Source organism: Benincasa hispida, chromosome 11 (genome assembly GCF_009727055.1).
Source record: "Benincasa hispida cultivar B227 chromosome 11, ASM972705v1, whole genome shotgun sequence".
NCBI classification, from domain to species: Eukaryota; Viridiplantae; Streptophyta; class Magnoliopsida; order Cucurbitales; family Cucurbitaceae; genus Benincasa; species Benincasa hispida.
The window spans coordinates 59,788,360-59,813,813 of NC_052359.1; the positions used below are offsets into that span (position 1 = coordinate 59,788,360).

Below are 25,454 nucleotides of genomic sequence, written 5' to 3' on the forward strand. Positions count from 1 at the left end.
AAAAATGGATGTCACACCCCACCCCAGACCATCCTCTTAACCTAGGAAAGGGCGTGACTGCAACAGTTATCAACCCTTTAGTTGATACTTACTGCCTAATAACTTTTGCGGAAATAACTCTGATACCAATGAACAAATTCAACAACCAACTGATTAAGTCAAGGAGGCAAACTACAGCGGATTAAGTAGGCCCAACTTATATTACAACCATGTATTGTTTATACAACTCCAAGACTTAACTACGAAGTTTACAACAACAACTGCAGAACTCTCTGGAAGTGTAACAGTGGCATGTGGCAGACCTTGACCTTAGCAGCACCCTGGAACTCGTCACCTTTCGCTACCTGGGAAGAAAAACAAAAAATAACAGAATGAGCTTCACAAAGCTTAGTGAGTGGTAGGCAACTTCTAGAGTCTATTTCAACTCATAAATAACAAGCATATCACGAATACGAGGTTACATTCAAACCTAAACTTTGAGTGAGTCTGTTCTCACTTCTATCTACACGCACAGTAGATATCTAATTCGATAACTACATAAAATGAGTATGTTGTCTACCTACACACACGGTAGATAGATAACTGCTACTAGCTACAACGCTTACTCATTACATTCCCTCAATCTCCTATGTGCACATAGCTCCCCACTCATGGGATCAGAAGCTAGGCTCGTCGGATCTCTGACCATCCCATATGAGGATCCTCCCACAGGCTCAAGAACTAGACTTTCGTGTCCCCTGACCATCCCTTGAGGTTTTGCTTACGGGCTCAGGCACTAGGTCTATTGACCCCTTGACCATTCCGATCACATAATCTCATTCTCACACTAGATAATCATTCATAACCTAAGCATATTCAATTTACTCTAAAAGATATTCTTTAAGACTTAAAGGAAAGTACCACTCACTTTGGTCGTTTAGGAACTTTTCTCTCTAGAAATTCCTTGGTCTTCTCGGGCTCCTCTTTTGAACCCTAAATTAAAGATTTAATTTAAAGCTCAAACTACTCATAGTTCTAGGATTTATCTAGAGTTACCTCCTTCAAATATGCTCTAAAATGTCTCAGGAAGCTTACCTCAAAATCTTATTTTATAACTCTCCGTGGTTTGGCTGGAAACATCAAAACATCAAGACTGGCCTAGCTTACCCGACAGCTCGACCCTTCTGTCTTTTCCTCATTCTCCAGCCCGATTCCTTAGAGCTTCTTCTCTGGAAGCCCTATCCTGAAAACTAGATTCTCATAGCTTTCAGATGGTTTTGAAATCACTCCAAATGCACGAGTTTATTGGGAGAACTCCTCGTCCCAAGTTGATGCTGTTTTCCAGACTTCACTGTCCAATGCGTCCTCTTTGAATCTCTATGATCAACGCATGGATTTTGCTCTCAACACAAGGTTTAATCAACTTTCCCACTCTTTTTACTGTATTTTTGAATTGTGATCTAAAAATGAAGTCTTTTGGCCCTATTTATAGGCATCCAAACCTTCTCCAAATTCGACACCTCCTACTTGGCTGCATGTCCAAATGTTTCTCCCTTATACTACCAACACAACTTTTTAATCAACGTAATCTAAGTGTCTTTCTCCTATGTAGCCAATGCATGAGCTTCAAATTGCATGTCCTCTAATGCAACCACCTCAAATGCTTAAGGCTTAAGGCTTCCTCCCAAGAAGACACATGTTTGATGACGTTTTCTATGTAATCTCATCCTTTATATGCGTCCAACTCTTGGATGTCCAACGCATAGTCCATAATCAACGCATAGCCTATAACCAACGCATAGCAAGCCAACTTACTACCATCGCAACTCAACTTAGCCATCGCAACCCAACTTAGCCATCGCAATCCAACTTAGTCATCGCAAGAGCCAGCCATCACGAACGCATAGGATGGCCGCTCATCCTCCAGGCATGGCTCACTAGGTATCACCGCACGGCTTGCTCAACATGGGCGCATGGCGCTTGGCATAGGCCCTGGCCACCGACACATGAGCATGCTGTATAGGATTTGGTCGCTCGATGCATGGGCAGGGGCGCTTGGCATGGCAACTTGGCATCGCTCATAAGGCTCGCTCGACCGCTCGACGTATGGACGTGTTGCATAGGCGCTGGCCATCGCTCGCTTGCTCGACCGGTCAACGCATGGGCAGGGGCGCTTGGCATGGCCGCTCGACGCATGGGCGTGCTGTATAGGCATAGGCCATCGTTCGCTTGCTCGGCCGCTCGACGCATGGGCAGGGACGCTTGGCATAACAGCTTGGCATCGCTCACAGGGCTGGCTCAGCCGCTTGACGCATGGGCGCTTCCATCGACGCATGGCTGGACAGTTTGGCCGAGGCGCTTCAACGCATGGCTGGGGGTCTGGCCGAGCCTGCTAGACGTATGGCTGCGCATTTGGGCGAGGCTGCTCGACGCATAGCTGGGCGTCTGACCGAGGCCGCTCGACGCATTGGGCAAGGAAGCTTGGCTGGCCGCTTGACGCATGGGCTGCCTTCTAACGCATGCCTTGCCTACCCTTGTGCCTTCCAATGTGTCACCTTCATCTTTCTTCCTTCAGCCGCATGCCATCACCAACAACCCTTCCAATGCATCACATCACTTCCTTCAGCCGCATTGATGCATACCATCCTTCCAACGCATCCAACGCATCCATCATATAGGTTTATACTTAGTCAAATTTCCAAGTTTTTCCCCAAAAGTGAACTTCCAAATTCACACTTTTTCTTCTCCTTTTGCCAAGTAATCTCTCCAAGATATTATGGCCAACGCATGGCAATGCCTAGTCCAACACTTAGTTAATTTTTCATCAATTTAAGCTTAACTCAAAGCTACTCAAGGAAAATCTATTCAACACTTAGAAATTTCCTTCCTTTCAACATAGGATTTAACTTTCACCTAGTTAATCCCTTAATCATCTGCTTAAGTAAGGATAATGGAAATCCAAGTTTCACAATGGACGAGCTGAAAGGAAACATAGACACATAGTAGAGATGGCACTAACTTTATTAGCACAAGCCTCAATGCCTCGTTAGTTCTGGTGAGATGCCTTTCTTAATACTTGTCATCTAATAAATTGTCTTCCCTCGCAGGTGCTAAAGAATCAATCACCTATACAACTGATGTATGGAAAACTACTAGATGTTACAAAACTAAGAGTGTTTGGTTGTGTCTGCTTTCCATGTCTCCGAGCATACCAACCAAACAATTTTCAGTTCCACTATGATAAATGTGTTTACTTAGGTCCAAGCATGGTTCACAAGGGACATCGATGTCTGAACAAAGATGGTAAAGTGTTCATCTCCAAAAATGTCATTTTTAGTGAGTTTGATTTTTCTTTCTCCTATAGTTTTTAGGTGTTCGGTCCATCAACTCACAAACCTATAGTGAACAGTGGCCCTCAAGTCCTCTCTCCCAACATAATTCCACTATTGCACACTGCCCCCATCCAGCTGCCCAAGTTTTCCTCAAATTAATGTAATAATCCCTCACCCTCAAATATCCTTGTACTAGATATCAATCCAGCCTCTCCTCTCCCTTATGTCTCAGTTGAAGCTGTCTTCTATTCCCCAATACCAGATGCATTGTCCAGCCCTTGTCCAGACAATATAGCCATCCAATCTCCCTTGTCCAGCCCTTCCACTCGGTCACCTAGCACTATATCTCCAAATGACCCACATACATCCCCTGTCTCTAATCCCTCTCATCCCTTGCAGCCTATTCATCCAATGGTTACAAGAGGCAAAGTTGGCATCTTCAAGCTAAAATCTTGGCTAAGCACTGTCCGACATAACTGGTCCTTAACCGAACCAACCGGTTGTTTGATGCTCTTGCTACACCTCAGTGGAGGCAAGCCATGGATACTGAGTTTCAAGCTCTCATCAACAACCAGACTTGGCACTTGGTTCCTCCCTCACCATCCTTCAATGTGTTGGGCAATAAAGGGATCTTCAGGCTTAAAGAGAATTCTGATGGGTCAATACAAAGATACAAGGCATACCTAATGGCCAAAAAATTTCATTAACACCTGGAATTGACTTCTTTGAAACATTTAGCCTGGTGATCAAAGCATCAACTATCAGGGTTGTTTTAAGCATTGCTGTCTTCAAAGGATGGGCCCTTCGTCAACTTGATTTCAACAATGCATTTCTCAATAAGAAACTTACAGAAGATGTCTATATGCATCAATCACTAGGGTATGTTAACTCTAATTTCCCTAATCATGTGTGCAAGTTGAATAAGGCTATATATGGACTGAAACAGGCCCCTCGGGCCTGAAATGATCTACTTAACACTACTCTAATCAACTGGGGATTCATAAACTCGAAGGTAGATACTTCACTGTTTATACTAAACTCAAAGAGCTCAACTATACTACTCCTTGTCTATGTTGATGATGTAATAGTGACCGATAACAACAACAACTTGATCTCTCGGTTAGTAGCCATTTTGGATAGCATGTTTCGATTCAAAGACCTGGGCAAGTTGAATTACTTCTTAGGTATCCAACTTCAGTATCTGGAGTATGGCTTTATATTAAATTAGTTGAAGTATGTTGATGATCTACTACAAAGGATTGGCTTTCCAGACTTGAAACCTGCAGCCTCACCTGGCTACTTAGGCAAACACTTGTCTATTACCGATGGAGTTCCCCTTACTAATCCATATCTATACAGAAGTACAATCGGAGCTCTTCAATATCTAACTTACACTCGTCCAGACATCACATATATGGTGAATCATCTCAGTCAATTTCTCCAAGTTCCCACGGATGCTTATTGGCAAGCAACAAAAAGAATCCTTCAGTACATCAGTGGTACCAAGAACTATGGACTTGTGTTTCAACCAAGCCCCTCACTTGAAGTTTCAACTTACTCAGATGTAGATTGGGCAGCAAACATTGATGACCGGAAGTTAGTAGCTGCGTACTGTGTCTTTGTTGGTGGAAATCTTGTCATATGGTCTCAAAGAAACAAACAACAGTAGCTCAATCAAGTACTGAATCGGAGTATCGAGCCCTTGCACACACTGCCTCAGAAATTTTTTGGCTTCAGCAGCTACTAAGTGAGATCCAGCAGTCCCACTCATCCAAACCAATAATCTGATGTGACAATGTGAATGCAGGGGCATTAGCCGACAACCCTGTCTTCCATGCTCGGACCAAACATATTGAAATAGACATCCACTTTGTCAAAGACCTAGTCCTTAAAGGGAAGCTTGAAATCAGGTATATACCTTCATCAGATCAGTTAGCTGACTGTCTCACAAAACCATTGATCCACTCTCAATTTTTCAACTTACGGTCCAAACTTGGGATAATTAAACTCTCCACAAGTTTGAAGGGGGATGTTAGAGACTATGCCACATCAGCTACCAAAGAAGAGTCAAGAAAACACATCAACTGAAGAATTCTGTTAGGATTGGGCAATAACAAACAAATATTCATTCTCCATGTATTGGACCATGTGTCCTCATACCATTAGTTATTCGTTATATAATTTTGTAATTCTTTGTATCCCTAAAATATGGGAATAGTGTATAAATTGGGCAGGTTGCCCCTTTCCAAAGCAAGTAATAGAATACGAAGAGGCAAGTGATAAAATTCTCTCTCTATCGTTTAGTATCTCTAATCCAATCGTGTACTACGAAGATCTAAACGATTCAATATTCTTTCCATCGTTTAGCTCTCAAACTCCATCGTGTACAACGAAGAGGTAAACGATTGACTCTATCGCTTAGCTCCCTGATTCTGTCGTGTACAACGAAGAGGCAAACGATCAACTGTCTCACTATCGTTTAGCTTTGAGACTCCATCGTGTACAACGACAAGGTAAACAATATAATCCATTTTCTATCGTTTAGCTCCCTAACTCTATCGTGTACAACGAAGAGGTAAACGAAATCAATCCCTTCCGTTTTTATTTTCCTAACTAGAAGTTTAAAAATAAAAATCTAAAAAAAAAATACAAAGTCAAAATTGCCATCATGGATTAAACTAAGTCATTACTAATAATAATAATTATTATTAAAATAAAAAACCCTCAAAATCAAGTTAGAGAATTATTGAACCTTATGTGAAAATGCTACAAATAAATAGTTAGATATTACACATCAAGAAAACAAATAAGTAAGTTTATCCATCCATTAAGACATATAGGCTTGTTTAAAAGTAAAACACATGCACGTTTTCGTGAATGGATAAATATATTTTTTTTGAAAGGATTATTTTCAACCATATATTTTTCAAAAAAAAAAAAAAAAAAAATTATCCATCCGCGAGAACGAGCGTGTGTTCTACTTATACTATAAACCTTTTTATTAAAAAAAAAAAAATCAATGTCTTTATACTAAATGACCTCCATTCGGTTAATATTTAGAATTTATAATTTCAAATATTAATAAACTCACTCACAAAACTAAATATATGGATAAAGTGTACCCTACTAAAAGAAATACATTATGATTTCATTTTTCATAATATTTCTAAGGGGAAAAAGCATATTTTGTACAACCACGTATATATATTATACACACACAAATTAAATTATTAGAGAAGTTTATCATTCAAATTATGATCCAGTGGACCCTGTACTATGTCTAATATAAAAAGATCAATTATAATATCTGAATTTTTTTAAAACAATTTTATATTTACGAGGTGTTGAATATTTTCTTTAATAATTAAATAAGAAAAAAGAAAGCCCCAAAAATGACCAAATTGGATAGCTCCCAAGGGATACTGTCCGCGATCCCATCACCATTTTCGATTACTTTATTATTATTTGTCTTTATGAAAACTATTTTCAATTATTTGATGTATCAAAAATGGGAAAATTATTAATTTGACTTTAAAAAATAAATTAATATTAGAATTTGGATAATCATAATCTTTTACATTTCAACCCATACATTTCCTTTTTCCCCCATTTCGATCCATATTTAAGTCGGAACAATGATCTAAGAGTCTGTTATTTAAAATATCTTTCTAGTTTAAGCATTTCTTTTTTAAAAAAGACAAATATCATATTATATTTAGATTAAAAAAAATGTTTGGTTGCACCAATATTGACATAAGCTATAGTAAATCATTTCACTTTTTTTAGATTAATTAGTGTTTTCAAATATAGAAAATGATTGACACAGTCTATCGCAATCTATTATAGATAGATTGTGATCTTTTGCTATTATTTATAAATATTTTGAACAGTTTTGTCATTTAAATAAATTATATTTTATTTATTAATTTACTCAATATATACAAATAGGGATTATTTAGTCCAAAAAGTTGGAGTTACGCTCTTCTTCTAGTATCTCACAACTAAAAAACATCAATTTTATATTTTATTAACTGATATATATAGTTTCACGACATCATAATTCTCTAGATTTTACAAATTTTCTAATCTTATCGAGTAGATTCCTTACTCCAAACTCCCCATACTACTTATTAAGGTATCAAGAACAAGAATGTGACTTATAACTACAAGTTCAATATGGGTGTGCAAAAAGATTCCGATCCAATCTATTCTTTTAATGGCCTTTTATCTTAATCCAAAAAAAAGGGCATTTTCTTTGTTTAAGAAAAAACAATATAGTGGCTGCTATTCTTTTTTCATTTCTTTTTCTTTTTTTCTCATAATTTCTTTCTCCCGTTCAAGTGTTTTCTACTTTTTGTATTTGAAAAAAAAAAATACTTTCTTCTTTTTTCTTTGAAACAAGCGTGAGAATAATTTTAGTGTTTTTTGTTCTCTTTGTTAATGGCAAAATCTTGTCAGAATATTTTTCACATGTCTTTTACCTTCAAAAATAGACTACAAAACAAATAAATAAAATTTTAATGTCAAAATCAAATATAGAGAAATATATGAAGAAGGAAAATCCGATCAATTTACCTTTTTTCTCCTAGGATTAGAATGAAGCAAAGTTTTCTAGCTGACTTAATGATTAGTTGGCTGAGTTTAGTCCACTTTTATTTTAAACTTCTTTTTCTCGATTTTGACCTATTTCATTGGATTCAATTTCACCCACAATATCGTTGAAGGATTATTTAGCATTCTTTTTAAAAAATTTGTTGTTAATTATATCCCTTAAAAATATTAATAAGGAGAAGGAACATTAAAGTTATCAAACATTTAGCCCTAATAAGTTTGAATCCTACTTTCCCATTAAAAATTGTGTGTGAATACAACACTCTTGGAGGACAAAAATGTCAAGATCTTAGATGCCTTTTGTGGATAATCCAGAACATTAAAAAAATAATAATTATTATTATAGCAATAAAATAAACCACTAGAGAAATAGAATAAGAAGTTTGAAATGCATGTGCCAACCGAACTTTGTAGTGTTATTTATTGAAACTTTGTCAAGTTCCCATTGGCTTAGTTGGGCAGTTGCGCAATAAATATACTTTTTTTTTTCTTTTTGTATATATAAAAAAGTGTTCCATAATGGTTTAAAATTATAACTTCAAGTTCGACCTCAAATGCAAACATAATTTTAGTTAGAAAAATGTATATATTAAATTACATTTATATATTTATAAGATTTTAATTAAATCTTATGTATCATTTGATTTTAAATCTTATACTTTTAAACTTTACTTTTTGAACTCAACTGAAACGTATACATTACATATGTTGGGTGAAAGAATCGACTTCCAATTTTAAAATTGATAGTATAAATTTTATGTTAATGAACTAGTTCGTTTGAATATACTTCTTATATATTTATGTGTGTATTTCATTTATGTCTCGTTCATTGGAAATTATTAATCATAATAGATTGAATTAATAGAACTTATAAATACCGCAAAACATTTAGTATTTTGCTTTTAGTCTATGTCATTGTAGATTTTTATTTTGGCATAAGTTTTGTAGACAATAAACATGCCTTAAACATGCTTTACGAAGTGTTAAAAAAGTTATATAGAACATAGTTCGACTGAAACCCAATATGTGTTAGATAGCAAAAAATAACCTTTAGTTCGAATATTTGATATCCTTTATTGTACTCAAAAGAAAATTAAAAGAAATGAGAATATCCATATATTAAATATTTAAAAACTAATAAACATGGCGAATTTAAATTTTCTTTCTTTTTTTTTTTAAAAAAGGTACAATTATTTGAATTACTAAATAAAAATAGATTTGTTCTATTGATATTCTCTATAAAATATAGTATGAAAATTTTCAAAGATCAACTTTTTACTTCTAGTATGACATTTAATATTATTATATTATAAAATTTGATAATAAAATAACTTTAAACTAATAATAATAAACTAATTTAAAATTTACTAGTGAAAAAACATGTACAATGCACGTGGATCTTGTAGTTTTAATTAGACATTGTAAAACATAGTAGATTTTAGCATGTGACAAATAAATATTATATAGTTTCATTTTAATTCCCATAAGCTATATCTTTTATAAAGTAAAGCATCAGACTAATTTGTTTTCGTTTACGAAATTCTAATTTTGATTTTATGTAAAATATTTGTTGTCCAAAAAACTATATTTTATTTTCTTAAATGATGAATATTCTTTCTTATTTTATTAAAAAATATTTGTTTGCTACTTTAAATTTTTTTCATAAAATTTCCGTCAACGTGTTTTTTATTTTATATGACTTGGAGGACAATAACCATTTTTTTTAATATAAGTTATAAATTTCATTAACCCAACATACCTAAAAGTTAATAAAATTATGAGGTTATATTTTATTTTGTTAATTTAAAGAAAATTTAAAAATAATTTATTTATGTATATAATAATTCTAAAAATTGTGGAAGATGAATAGTTAGTATACTTTTAAAATTAAGATTGAAATTAAAATTAAGAAGATTAAATCTATTTGTACCAATTATCTCCCTAGTTTTATGTATATCCCTTTGTTCACTTATCTTCTCAATTACTAATTAATTATCTTTTAAATCTCTATTCTCTCTTCACACTTATTTAGTACCGGGAAAACAATATGTTAACAATTAATTGAAGGTGCTAGTTTGAATTGAATAATCTATTAAATATTAATGAAAATCTTTTTATGTATATAAATACAAAGAAAAACAAGTGTACCTTTTGAGACATTAGGGCGAGAATTTTGAGATGACAAAAACATGAGGACTAACATACATCTTTAACGAAGATACAAAATAGAAGGCTTAAAATTATTATTATGAAAAAATTAAAAAGGAACGGAAGGGATAAAGAGAAAAGCTAGAGATTTTGTAACATGGCCACCTATGAATATCAAATATTTAAATAAAAATATCAAAAGTTAATCTAAAAATAAAAAGTCAAATATAAAAAAATTCTCAATATTTAGATTAGATTAGTTGATCGAATCCACGAAGATCACTTAATCAACTACAAAGAAAATGAATGAAGAAAATAGTATACATGATTTTCGTAACATAAACACGAACAAATAACACCACAACAAGTAAATCCACTGACAATAATTGTAAGCATATCTAGAAACCATAGTGTTTCAAGTAATTACATTTTTTATGCGCATTTTATCAAATACTTTTCGAGCATCAAATCTACAAAAATCTTCAATTCAAAAAATTCTAAAATTGCAATATTCAGAATTGTAGATGAATTTCGCCAAGAATATATAATCTACTGATAAACATTCTTTTATGTTATGAGAATTTAGTTATTATTATGGTAGATGATCTGAAAATTAAATATGGAATTATAAATATATTGAATCAGTAACAATCACACATAACTAACCACCAAATCTAGTAAGGTATTATAATCATTTGTTTAAAAATGGAGGGTAAATTGAAAAAGTAAAAATTCTCTTACATCCCCTTTTAATATATATTTATATATTTAAAAAAACGTATAGAGACTAAACATCTCATGAGAGAAGGGTGAAAATAAAATTAATATGAAGATAATAGGACCAAAATGATATTGTATACAAATTTTCAACAGTTGTAAACTTATAATTGGCAATTTGGCAATAGAGTCGTCACAAAATGAAAATAAATAATAAAATAATAAAATGGGGCCCACCGCTAGGTGCTCGCGTGATGGCAAAGAGTGGCTTGTGGTCAAAGTGGCGTGTAATGGGAAGGGAGACTTCCATTTCATTAACTTTAAATTTTAAACATTTTATCCATTAAAATTTTGAACTAATTATATAATAATTTAAATTTTAAATGTGCAAACGTGTATCAATTTATACTTTTTTTTTTTTTTTTTTTTTTTTTCATATGTCAAATTTATAAATTTCGTATAAAATTTATAGTTTTAATCAATTATATTTATAAATTTTTATAAGTTAATCAATTCAGACAATTTCTTACGATTACTTTTTAAAGTCGTCGATGTATTAAATTCTCAAGCATGTGTAAACTTCTTCAAATATTGATTTTACAAAATGGGTGATTAAAGTAAATAAATAGACGATTCGCAAAGAAAATTATAAGTGAGATTTTCCCAAATGAAACGTAATTGAGGGTATAAATTGATACATTTTCAAAAGTTCAAAGTTTTAATTGATATTAGTTTAGAATTCAAATCGATATAACCCCGAAGTTTATGAGTGTGAATTGATATTTTTCTTAAATTTTATCTTAGTCATTTAACTTTAAAATATTACTTTAGGGTACAACACATTTGTAGTTGATTTCTATTTGATAACTGAAATTAATTTCTATTTGATCTTAGAATTTTTAAAATAAACATATAGGTTTTTGAGATTTGAAAAAAATTCTATATGGTTTCTAACATCTCCTTCAACTCTCATTCGGTAGCCTGTCATCTCTCTTTATGCCACGTATCGGTCAATGAAGAATACTGACGACTCTCTTCTCTTCAAAATACGATAAATTTGAAAGTCTAAAATATAAAGTAATATATAAAACTAAAATTATTTTTCTAGAAACATTACAGGACATCATATTACAAAATGGTAAAGTCTACTCAAAAGTAATTTTAAACAAATGATTGAGCTACTTATTCCATATCTCATCATTGATTATTTAAAAATTGTAGTTATATAGTTAATAATATGAGGCCCTAAACTAATGAAATTTAATAATAAACGTTAACATCAAACCTTTAAATTTATTTATTTATTTTTAAAAAACTAAGTTAAAACTTGTTGAAAATGCGACCAAAAAGGATCATAGATATATAAATAAATAAAGACAACTATTTCTATTGGTACGAGGTCTTTTGGGATGAAACCAAAAGCAAAGCCATTAAAACTTTTGAACTCTATTAGATAGATAGTGTGCTTGGGTGAAGAGGAGCTAACCTAGATAAGAGTTAGACGGATGAATGACTATTTGAGTAAAGGGAGAATCATTGATATATAAGTGAAGATAACTATTTCCATTAGTATGAGACATTTTGGTTTGAAACCAAAAACAAAGTTATGAGAGTTTAAATCCAAAGACGATGATATCATACCATTATCAAGATAGTTGCTCTCATGCCCAAAGTGGACGATATCATATTGTTATGGAGATAGTTGGAGGATCATTGTCCTTATCAAAACTAAAATAGGCTGACTATGAACGAATTACAATAAATTACATAAAAACCAATCATCCAACAAAGTACTCAAGATAAAGTTAATAAATTTCTAAAACAACAAATCTTTAAAATACTTGACCTTGATGACAAAATCAAACATGTAGCACAAGGGGAAAAAAAAAATCTAAACTCATCAGAATGTTTAAACCAAGCTAAAAAATTTAATGGAATTTAGTTCTATATCTAAAAAAAAAAATTAAGAGGAAATTTGAACCTGCAATTTTTTAATATTATGATTTTTTTTTTTTTTTTTGAATGATTGAGATTGTACATATTTTCTATGCCAAGATCTGTAATATATATACATATAAATCAATTATATAGTCAAAAGAAATAATAATAATAATAATAATAAACTCCTATCCTTCAACTTACCAATTTTAAAGCATTTTGGTACGGAAAAGTCAATGAAGGCCATGTTACTAAAATCTGTCTTGAAAACCGTTAAAAAATGAAATAAAATAAAATAAAGAATTTATTCATCCACTTTCAACTTTATAACAGCTTCGGAGTTTAAGTTTATATATAACAGTGATAAAAAAAAAAAATATAACTCAGAATTTTTATTGGAATTTTCGCAACAGAGAGATTGAATTACTAAACATTTGAGAGTATTAAATTGTTACAATAATGTATAGGAACTAAATTACTATAAAAACTTCATAAATCAAGAGTGGACTTTTAACTTAAAGTTTCGATATAGTTAATGTGTTGACCTCACCATCGTCATCAATATTATTGTTATTTGATACTATGTGGAGTGAGAGAATCAAACTAAGTACTAACTTTAACTTTAATGATAAAAAACGTCAAACTTTATTGTTTTTTAAAATATAATATTACTCTGACGTCTTTTTTAAAAAACAAACTACAATTTTGATAATACAGGAGGAATCAAACGTTTAATTTCAATGTTGATAATGTATGTTTTATGTCGATTGAGGTATACTGGTTTTTTTTTCTTCTTCTTTTTTTCCTTTTTTTTTTTTTTTTTTTTGAAAAAGGAGTTTGGCTGATTTTAGTTTTTATACAAATTACATACCACATTAATATTGCATCAATTTCCCATTACATTAGACTTTGACATATCACATTAATGGTAGCAACCATAAAAGTTGTTGAAGAAAACGCAATTGCATTTAAAATTCTTTACGCATCTTTCTCGTGAGTATTTCATTCATTAATTTAATTAACCATCTGAGATTCCCTTTTGAAAATATAAATAATAATTAAATTGATAGATCAATAATTAGCAAAAATCATGTTCAATAATTTCGAAAATGTTTGATAGAAATTAGAATAATTCTCTAAATTGGATAAAATTAAATTTGTATATATATTTTTAATACACAATTGGAGGTTGGAGGGTTCGGACCACAAATCTTGTGATTTCTAACATATTCGTTTATTAATTAAATTATGTTCGATTTGATAAATTTACATAATTTATTGGTTAATTTGTAAAATTATTTTATATAATTTTAATAAAAGAGTGTAGATATCTTAATCAATTCAATTATTCTTAATTTTAACTATTAACATCACATCAACAACTTGGTTAAAAACATTGAAAGAATATGGACAAAAATACGGTAAAAAAACAAAAAGAAAAAGAAACTTGTTTGAGCGACTAAAATTAAATTCAATTATTAATCAACTAAAAATTGAAAAAGAATAATTTTCAAAAATAGATCAAGATAATTACAAAATAAAATTTCTCAGCTCTCCAATAATTGTCAATTTTCGTCGGCCGTGACCCAATATAAATCCACAAACACAAAATAATTAAATAATTAAATAATTAAATAAAAAGCAATTCTCCTTCTTCTTTCCACTATAAAAAGGGGCTATGAAAATGGCTCACTTACTTAAAACCAGGAAGCTTCAAAAGCTCAACAATGGCGGCCAACAACCATTTGAGCCTTCTTCTTCTTCTTGTTCTTTTTCAGCTGTTTAATTCAGGTCCGATTTTCCTTTTTTTATTTTTTTATTTTGTTGTGATGAAAAATGGTAATGTGAAATTAATTTAATGGGTGAAATTTTGAAAATTGGGAAATAGGAAGGGGCGAATTGCAAATGAATTATTATGCAAAAAGTTGCCCAAAAGCTGAAGAAATTATAAAACAGCAAGTTGTTGATCTCTACTATGAACATGGAAACACTGCCGTTTCGTGGCTCAGAAATCTCTTCCATGATTGCATTGTTAAGGTAATTAATTAACTCCATATATTTAATTGATGGTTTAATTTCCCTTTTTTGTTGGAAGGTTGTATTTCATCTAAATTGATACCTAAATTTAAGGTCTTAAATTAAGATAGCACAACTGACATAATATTTGAATTATTAAATTATTCGAGAGTGTTACAACTTTTACACTTTCTGTTTAATTTACAAATTAATTGTTGGATAATTTTTTTCTTCAAAATTTATAAATTTCAACCAGAAAATTAGTTTTAATGCCAGTTTTCTCTAAGATTTTATTGATTTTATATTGTACCTTGTTTTTATAATTCCTTGAAAGTTATTTTCAAATATAGGAAAATGAACCAATTTATTTATCAATATAGCAAAATGTCACTGTCTATCACTAATAGACATTGATAGACATATATCGATGCCAGTAATGTCATTGTCTTTCAATGTTATATACCAATGTCATTGTCTATGACTGTCACTAATAGACATTGATAGAGATGTATCGATGTTAATAATATTATTATCTATCAGTGATATAGATCGATAGATAATGACATTTTGCTATATTTAAAAATATTTTCAGTCAATTTTTTATATAAAACATTTTCCCTTCCTTGAATGCATATGTGTAATCTTTTTAATGATATTTTGAGTGAGAAGTTAGTAGAGAAATTGATAGAAATTGACAAAGTTAAAAGTTAAATTTTATTTAATTTGTTCCCTTTATCTAAAAAAATTAGTTTTTGCTTTTATAATGTTTGTTTTTATTTTATTTTATTTTATTTTGGATAAAGATGAAAAGGGTAGTCTCAGGATAAATAGATATATTATTTTAATTCAAACTAATAAAAATCGTATATATTTAAATTTTGGTTTATTTACATGATTAGAGGGAGCTTTTAGATATATCTAATACATTATTGAGCTTTAAAGTCTATGAATTTGCAATCATCTGCTAAGTCATTGAATTTTGTAGTTTTATGTAATAAATTTTTAACATATTAAATATATATATATATTTAGGATAATAGATTTTTTTTATCCCAATTAGACAGTATGAAAAGCTCAATAATTTATTAGTACAAAATTAAAAATTCAAATAAAAATGTTTAAGAGCTAATAAGACTTCACCTTAACCTTTTGGGGTTTTGATTTGACATAATATTTGAACAACTTCAGTCTGTTGAATCCAAGGTGAGCAACATATGTACATGAGCTTACGTAAGACCATCATATCAAATTATGTTGTTGAATTTATATTAAAAAGAATGATAGAAATAAAATTAGAATGTTTAATTAATATTTGGTGATTTGGTAATTATTGTAGTCTTGTGATGCATCTCTATTGTTGGAGACGGTGGTGGGAGTGGAATCAGAGAAAGATTCAAGCAGAAGTTTTGGAATGAGAAATTTCAAATACGTAAATACGATCAAAGCCGCCGTTGAAAAAGAATGTCCTCTCACTGTTTCTTGTGCTGATATTGTTGCATTATCCGCTAGAGATGGCATAGTTATGGTATATTACATAATTTCTCTCATTTTTATCATTTTATTACTTTATAAATTATTATTTTTTAATTGAGTGAAATTGATGGACAGTTAAAAGGGCCTCATATAGAGTTGAAAACAGGGAGAAAAGACAGCAAAATGAGTTATTCAAATCTTGTCGAAGAATTGGTTCCACAGCACAATGAATCTCTTGTCAATGTTCTCTCCCGCTTTAAATCAATCGGTATTGATACTGAAGCAACCGTCGCTCTTTTAGGTTTGCACTACTCTCTTTCCCAACTACTTCCTTTCGGTTAAATTATAAGTTTTAGTTCCTAAAATTTTAAACCTAATTATATTTATTCGGTCATTCAGCTTTTAAAGACATATTTAATACATTTTTAAACTTTTAATTTTATATCACTAGGTCATTGAGTTTTAATAAGTAGTTAATGTGCTTTTCAGCGTTCAATTCCATTTCAACTAGGTCTCTTTATCTATTTGGTATTCTTCTTTTTAGAAAATGTTCACCGTCATACTAGAGACAAATTTAAAATTTAAGGTCTTATTAGACATAGAATTTAAGTTTACATCTTATTAATTAGTTGCTTTTTCGAAATTTCACGTGTCATATATCAAAAGACTATGAAATACAAAATTAAGTTTAGGGACCTTTTGATATAAAGTTGAAGGTTCATACTAAAACTTGTAATTTAACAATTATATGATATGGCTTGATAAATGTCTTTTTTATTAGAAAAATATTATTGATGAATATTTCAGTTAGAAGGGAAAAAAAAAAGGAAAGAAATAAGGGAGGTTCTTACTTCTTAATTGGGCCGACAGGGAATAGGTCATAAGAGGCATGTCCAATTGGGCTTTTGGATGGGGTAAATGGGCTTTTGTTAAAGGTTTTGATTTGATTTGAAATAAAAGAAACAAAATTTAAAGAGATATATAGAAATTCAATATTAGCTATAGAAAAATATAGGAATTCTAGGAACAATTTGATTTATTTTTTTTAAATACCGTTTTTATCCATAAATTTATATGTTTTGATATTTACTTTCTAATAATGTTTTAAGAAAACCAAGTAAGTTTTAAAAACTAAAAATGAAAAACAAGAATATTCAAAAACTTATTTTTATTTTAGAACTTGACTAAGAATTCAAGTTTTGTTTTGTTTATTCTTTTCCAAACAAAGGTGAAACCCATAATTGAAAATTTGAGTGGAAGCAAACATAATTTAAAAAACGAAGGAGGTCATAGTTAATGAAATTTAAATCATACTATAGCATCTTATTCATTTATGCAAATGAAAATCCTCCACAGCTATATTTCATAATGAAAATGTATATATCGATTAATTTGATTCAGGAGCCCACTCGGTAGGTCGAGTTCATTGTGTAAACTTAGTAGAGAGACTATATCCAACCGTAGATCCAACCATTGATCCAGAATATGCAAAATACTTAAAAATGCGATGCCCAACACCAACTCCAGATCCAAATGCAGTATTGTATTCAAGAAACGACCGTGAGACTCCGATGATTCTGGACAATATGTACTATCGTAACATACTTGAACACAAAGGGTTGCTCATAGTGGACCAAGAATTGGCTTCTAATCCTTTAACTTTACCCTATGTCAAGAAATTTGCTACTGATAATCTCTACTTTCATGCCCAATTCTCTAGGGGTATTCGTTTGTTGTCTGAGACTAATCCCCTCACCGGAGATCAAGGAGAGATTAGGAAAGACTGTCGCTTTGTTAATTAAACTCAATTAATTAACTTAATTGAGTTGATTATGGGATTATATTGTAAAGAATAAAAAAATGGTGGTTGGGATTGCTTTTACCTTATTATAAGGATGTGTAATTATTTACGCTAATTACAAGTCTTTCAAGTGTATTGGGATGTAGCCAAAGTGAGCTTAGCTCAACGGTAATTGGCATGATCTTCGGTCGAATGTTCAATCTCCATCCTTGTTATAGTGAGAAAAAGATGTGCATTGTGATGTAAACTTTTCATTTTATGCAAATTGGGTTCTTACCATTCCAAAAAAGGAATGGGCTAATAGTGTTGTTTTTTTTTTTTTTATTTCCGTTCAAATTTAGTGTTTATACTTTCAATAATTTGTGGTTAACTTTTTAAAACAAATTGGATCTATTAATATTCTCTCTATAAAGTTTTGACTGATGTTTAATTTTATTTTGGTCCTCTCGTTTTAGTTTTTGTACCGTGAAATTTCCAAATTTAGTCTCAATACTTTAATAAATTTTTAATTAAACAACTATTGTTAGTTTATGGTTAAACTTTTTGAAAATTGGAAAGTGGTTATTCACACTCAATATGTTTATCTCACATGACGTCCTAGCGATTTAAAAAACAACAGTAAAACAACATAGAGCAAACAAAAAAATAAACACACCGAGATTGGTAACCCTGTTCAATGATAAACCACCTACGTCCAAGGGAGTAGTGTGCTCGGAAAAGATATTCCACTAATATATATATGAGTCAAGCAATTACAACGTTGTACTTATATGTAAATAACAACAATTATAGTGACACCCATACAACCCGACTTAGTTGATCACCTAGGTTCCTCCTAAATGTGAGGCTCTCTCTTTTTTGAACTTAGGCTCTCCCTAAGTATGTGAATATTAGTGTTGAAAAACTTAGGCTCTTCCTAAGTGTGTGAGACTCACTCTCACTTGATGATATCTTTCCTTCTACTTGTGAACTCTCTTCAAATGAGAACTTAGACTCCCCCTAAGTCTTGAGAACTCCCTTCTCGATGAATAACATCTTAGGCTCCTCCTAAGGCTTGAGAAATCCTTCCCGATCAACAAAGTCTTAGGCTCGCCCTAAGACCGAGCAACCTTCGTTGTTGTGTTATAGTTATTGTAAAAGCAAGTGAAGAACATGCCGCCAAGAACACAACACAAAACATTCTTCTTGAAACTAAAGCAATGCAATTTGTATTCGATAAAATTCTCACAACGATCTTCTCAAATAATATATGCGGCAACCCTAGCATGAGAAATTCTTGAACTTAAATAACACAGCGGAATGATAGAAAATATCCCCACATAAAATCGTCAGCTTCACCAAAAAGGAAAACATCCCAAATAAAATATTATGCAGAATAAGTTACATAAGGAAAAAAAATATTATGCAGATTTGACATCCAAAAGAGCATCCTCTGAGACGAGATTCACTAGAGATAAAAACAGAGACAACTCCTAAAAGCCGTAGGAGTTAATGCAAAAAATCTTAAACAAATATATTTAGCCAATATCACATTTCTAACAAACTTTTCCTTTGGCTAAGATATATATACTTTTTATGACAAGACATATTAAACACGTCCAACCCATAACAAAAACTAAAAAGGGTAGACAAAAAATAATAGATTTGTTAATCCATAATAGAAATAAAGGTCCATGCAAAAAATAAAAACAAGTCTAAGAATAACAAGACTCGACCCATCAAAGACAGAAGCACGATCAATGACATCATTAAACATTTTAATTTCCTCAAACAAGGAGTGTAGAAGACAATGACCAAAAAAGGATGCAACAAAATTTGCACTTGGGGCTTCCTCAACAGTGCTAGGAGAAGGTAAAGTAGTGTCTGGAACATGATGCCCTTGCAATAATTTGTAGTTAAAATTTAACAACCTCAAATTGGAACCAATAGGTGTTGGATTTTATGTCCTAAAGCTCGTAGATAGTGAATGTAATTAAATGATTGTCATGAATAAATAGTTATTAATGTTTTACAATAAGTGTTATTGATCTTTTATTTAAATTTGTCTTATTAACCCTAAAATCCAATAAACTAACATCATAGACTGTTGTATAAGTTTCGAACTATATGTAGAGATATATAGAGATCAATGTTTAAGATACAACCTAAAGGGTCTATAGTATAAGGATAAAGTTGGGTTCTTTATCCTGGTAACACTATGGATACGACCCACTTTGTATTTGATACAAACGCAGTGATCCAATGCGTTTTGTAGGAGACACGCTTGTGGGGTATTTTGTGCAATGAGTTTGCACAAGTCCGGATCGCAAAATAGTAACCGTTAGAAGTAACTACATTGACTAGTTAGGTTTCTATTTCAATAGGATGACCTAGGCAACTTAGTCTTACTCCTAAGTATATTATGAACTCCTATTCACGAAGGATTGTCCTTTGATTTGTATGGGTGAGAGTGGCCAATTCGCAAATTAAAAAAACCTACCATTTTGGGGATAAGAATGAATAGGTAGCTGGGAATATAATCATACAAGATGGATTTCACTCCTTCCTGATTTCAAGGTAAGTAGATGAATATTCCTTTAAGTGGTTTCTCCGAGACTTGAACAAAGGGTCCTACTCTCTCATTGGCCCGAGATGGTTTCTATTTAATGATTTGACCATAAACAGGTTGTTCATTAGAGGAGCACTAGTACTTAAGGATGTAGAGATAACCTAGGGGTAAAACGATAATTTGACCCAACTAGGGTTGCTAACACTCTTGAAGGACTAACTTGTTGTTATCGGTCTATATCCATGGACACAAAAACATATCTGTAGTGAGAAGAGTGCAACTGAGGGTCTTTAGTGGAGTTCACCCACATTTAACGAATATTAATTAGTTTGGTTAATGAGATAGCCAATTAATCTCACATCGTTGGAGCTTCTGATATGCAAGTTCATTAGGTCCGCTTCCTAGCTTGTAAAGGGTATTGAGGTAATTTGTTATTAAGTTGAATTTGAAATGTTCAAATTTAGAATTGGATTTTTTTTAATGTATGTTGATACATTTTAATATAAAGTTTAATTTTAGACTTTATTATTAATTTTAGATATGATTCAAAATTAATAAATGAGAGAGCGAAATATTTGAAAGGAGTTTAAATATTAATTTAATATGAATAAGATTCATATTGAAAACTATAGGTTAAAGTTAATGTGCATTTGATGCGCATTAAAACTATAGGTTAAATGAGAAAAATGTTTTTGAATATGATTCAAATGGGAAATTAAATTAAATATGTGATATTTAATTGGATGGTCAATTAATTGAAGAATTAATTAATTATTTGATTTGATTTAATTTAATTTAATAAATCAAAATTATAGGTTAAATTTACTGTACATTAAATGCGCATTAAAACTGTAGGTTATGTGAGAGAAAATCATTTAAACATGGTTTAAATGATCGTTTAATTAAATATGATTTAATTTAAATTAAACAAATTAACTCCCCATTTTAGGACCGTTACGAGAAAATTTAGGATCAACCCCACGTTTTTCTCTCTCTCTCACCATCCTGCTCGCTTTAATAAAGGGTTTTATTTTGTAGAGGGAGGAGAAGACTCTCAAGCTCTCTATATGTGTTTTTTTCTTCTTGAGAAAAGAATGAAAAATTCATTATGTGACATTCCCAAATCCCAAAAGAGAGAATCCTACAATTCTCCATAGCCTCAATTCCCTGCAAAAATAGAAAGGTTTCCAAGTGGTGGTGTCCGATCCCAATTTAATAAAGAAATTCTACAGAATTATCAAAAGGTTTGCAAAGTAGGATTTCTTCCCCTATATAATTAGTCTTTTTGGGAATTGCATACTTAATCAATATTACCTTTTATTCCAATGCAAAATAGTTTTTATTTTAAATGTCAATTTGGAAAAATAAAATGGTTTTGTGTTTTGGCTTCCGCTGTGCCTTGGGGTTTTCTTCCCTACAATAGGTTCATCAGCTATAAGCAAGTCAGGCTTCTGAGACAATAGAGTCTCACAAATCAATCTTGGATAGGAAATAAGTTATCTCAGAGCTTGTGATTCAACATGCCTTTGTAATTATCCAGTGGCAAATGCTCCACAGTTAAAAGGAGCACTCTTTCCAATTTGAAATGACAAGGTAGCCAGAGCAACTGATAGACTTGAGTGATGAGATGAAAGGCACCAATTTGCAATCCCGCTGCCAAACAACACAACATATTTAGCATTGAGCTCTGCAAAGGTAAGCTATCCAGTCTTAAGCCAAGCATTCTTCAAAGTTCAATTAGTTCAAAGACAAGTTCTCTCAAGGAAGGACGCAACTTCTGAGTGTTAGGAGGAACATTCCTATCAAGAAATTTGTTAATAACACCTATAGTGAACACAAAGTTGTGACCTCTGACATGAACTTTGCGAAAGTTTGGGGAATTGGAATCACAAAAAGCAGGTGAGAGATATACAATAAATTCTCTTATGAGTATAGGATAATAGGGACCAAGATTCAATATAGTCTTTTGAAGGGATCGAATCCTGCAATAGAAACGTTTTATTAACGCCTTGCATCCCGCAATTCGAGTTTTACATAAACAAATTCAGTATACTAAAACAGAATATAAATATGTAATATAGCATGCTTTAAGGAAAAAGATTAGAACCATTCTTACCTTTGTAGATTCCCAAGCTTCACGAATAATCCTCTTTAAGTTCCAACGAACGACTCCTCCAATGATATAGATCACGAACGATTTCTTGAACAATCTTGAACATTACTACAAGAGTAACCTCCTTATTCTCTAGGATTCCAATAGAGGGATACGTGATATCTAACTATTGGGAAAGGGAGAGGAGGAAAGGATTTTGGAGAGTAGAGAAGATTCTCTTTGTGGCCTAGGGAAAATTTTGCACAATAACACTTGTCTGTTATGTATTGTCAGTATCTGTGTCAGTGTCTCCTAGAAAGGCTATAAAGAGGTCTTTATATAGAAAAGAACTAAAACCTTTTCCGAATATTTTTCCTATTCCCATTTTCCACACTTTATTAATTAAATAATACTTATTTACTTAATTAACACTTATTTAATTTAATTTTCACATTAATTAAATAACTATTTATATATTAAATCTAATTTAATGTATATATATATATATATATATATATTTAATTATCATATACATCATATGTATATGTGCAATACCTCTCTATTAATTAATTCTTTGTGAATCTAATTCAATTGAATTAATTAGTTGAATCTTATCAAAATATTACTTTTTAATTTGAATTATAGATCATATCCACAATCAATTATATATTAATCACATTAATATATGGTTTCCTCAAATTAATTTGAACAATTCAAATCATCTCTCTTAAATATTCTCTAGTAAGCTAACATGGGGACCTAGTGGACCTGTAAATCAGAAGCTCCAACGATATGAGATTAATTGGCCAAACTAATTAACCAAGTTATCAATATTCGTTAATTATAAGTACACTCCACTAAAGACCCATAGTTGCACTCTTCTCACTACACTACAGATATATTTCTGTATGCACGAATATAGACCAATAACAACAAGTTACTTATTTACAAGTGCTCGTAACTCCAATTGGATCAATTTACCGTTTTACCCTTAGGTTACCTCTGACTCCTCCCAGTGTTCCTCTAGTGAACACTTGTTTATGGTCCAATCAATAAACAAAAACCTCTTTCAAGGCAATAAGAGCATGGGGTTCTTTATTTAGGTCCCCGAGACACCACTCAAGGGAACACTCATCTACTTACTCTTAAAACGGGAATAAGGAAATTCCATCTTGTATTATTATGTTCCATGCTCTCCTCGCTTGGCCTTGTACCCAAAATGATAGGCATATTGGGTAGCGAACTGGCCATCCTCACCCATACAAATCAAAGAAAAATCCCTCATGAACAGGAGTTCATAATATACTCAGGATTATGGATGAGCACGTTAGACCGAAAAACCAACACGACTGACCCAAACCAGCTGAAATGGAGTCGACCGATCGAAATTTTAAATAAATCGGTTGGGGTTGGTTTTCGATTTTTTGAACTAAGGGTATCGGCAGTCAGTGTGCGTAATGGGTCGGGTCTCGACCTAACCAGACCAATTTATTTTTAAAAAATTATTATATTTTACTTTTAGTTTTAGGGTTTAATTTTACTTTAGTCTTCTCTTCTTCTTTCTTCTACAGCCGCAGCCTGCTTCACACGCAGACCATATTTTCTTCTTCTTTCTTTCGGTAGATGCACAGTCCGCTCCGCACGCCAGTCTTCGTTGGTTGTCTTCAATCTTCTTTTTTTCGTTCCAGCCGACAGCTGCAAGTTTCGTTCCAGCCGTCGGCACTCTAGTTAGACACTGTCGGCAAACTTTGTTCCTTTCCAGCTACCGACATTTTGTCGTTCCAATCGCCGACAATTCCAACCCAACTTTATTCTTTCTTTCACAGGTCTGTATTTTCATCTTGATATCTTCCATTCCAACTGTTTCAATGTATTGTAGATTCCAGTCGTTTCAATGGAAATTAGTTTGATTTATGGATGTGTGGGTAGTGATTAACTGATTGTAATATATTTATTGTATTATAGATTCAAGATTGTACACAATACACAGTGGCCAAAAAAATGGGAATTAGTTTGAAAACAAAATTGGAAATTAGTTTTGTTAAATTTATGTAAAGCTGAAATACTTTGAGTTTGATGGAATTGTGTGATACTAACATCTGATATATTGTGGTTCAACTACATGGATTCAACGGATATAGAGTTTGATGGAACTGCAACTGATGCTTCAAAAAATGAACGAGATGCAGAAGAAACGGATGTCAATACAAAAAATATTGTTGATGTTGATTCAACAAATGAGACATCAGATGTTCCAAATCCACCCAAAAGAAGGAAGGCGTTGAAAAAATCCATGGTTTGGGATCATTTTGAGATGCTAAAAGGTGATCCTAACGACCTTCATACTCAATGTAAGTACTGTGGAGTTGTTTATGCATGTCATTCCAAACGTAATGGTACTGGGACTATGAAAAATCATTTGGAAAATTGTAAACAATACCCTTACCAGAAAAAGAGAGATCCAACTCAAATGACATTAGCTTTCAAAACTAAACCCAAAGACAAAGTTGGGGATAATACGTCACAACTTGTATGTGAGTCATATAGTTTAGAGAGTTGTCGGGAAGCGTTGATTGAAATGGTAATTGTTGATGAATTGCCATTCAAGTTTGTGGAGGGTAAAGGATTTAAGAAATTTGTCGATAGATTAACATGTGCAAGTCAACCTAGATTTGTTGTTCCGTCTCGGTTTATTCTGGCTAGAGATGTGCTTAAGTTGTATGTTAATGAGAAAAATATTTGAAATACATGTTTGTGAACAAGAAGTATAGAGTTTCTCTCACTACAGATTGTTGGACA

General features: G+C 31.9%; 1 protein-coding gene across 1 annotated transcript; it reads left to right on the top strand.

Moving 5' to 3' along the window:
• The first annotated feature begins 14,359 nt into the window (after nucleotides 1–14,359).
• LOC120091308 (peroxidase 21-like) lies at nucleotides 14,360–18,318 on the top strand. Its single transcript, XM_039049284.1, has 5 exons — nucleotides 14,360–14,516; nucleotides 14,614–14,762; nucleotides 16,078–16,266; nucleotides 16,350–16,515; nucleotides 17,616–18,318. The coding sequence occupies exons 1-5, from the start codon at nucleotides 14,453–14,455 to the stop codon at nucleotides 18,014–18,016; spliced, it is 969 nt and encodes a 322-aa protein (XP_038905212.1). The 5' UTR covers nucleotides 14,360–14,452; the 3' UTR covers nucleotides 18,017–18,318.
• Nucleotides 18,319–25,454: the final 7,136 nt, after the last annotated feature.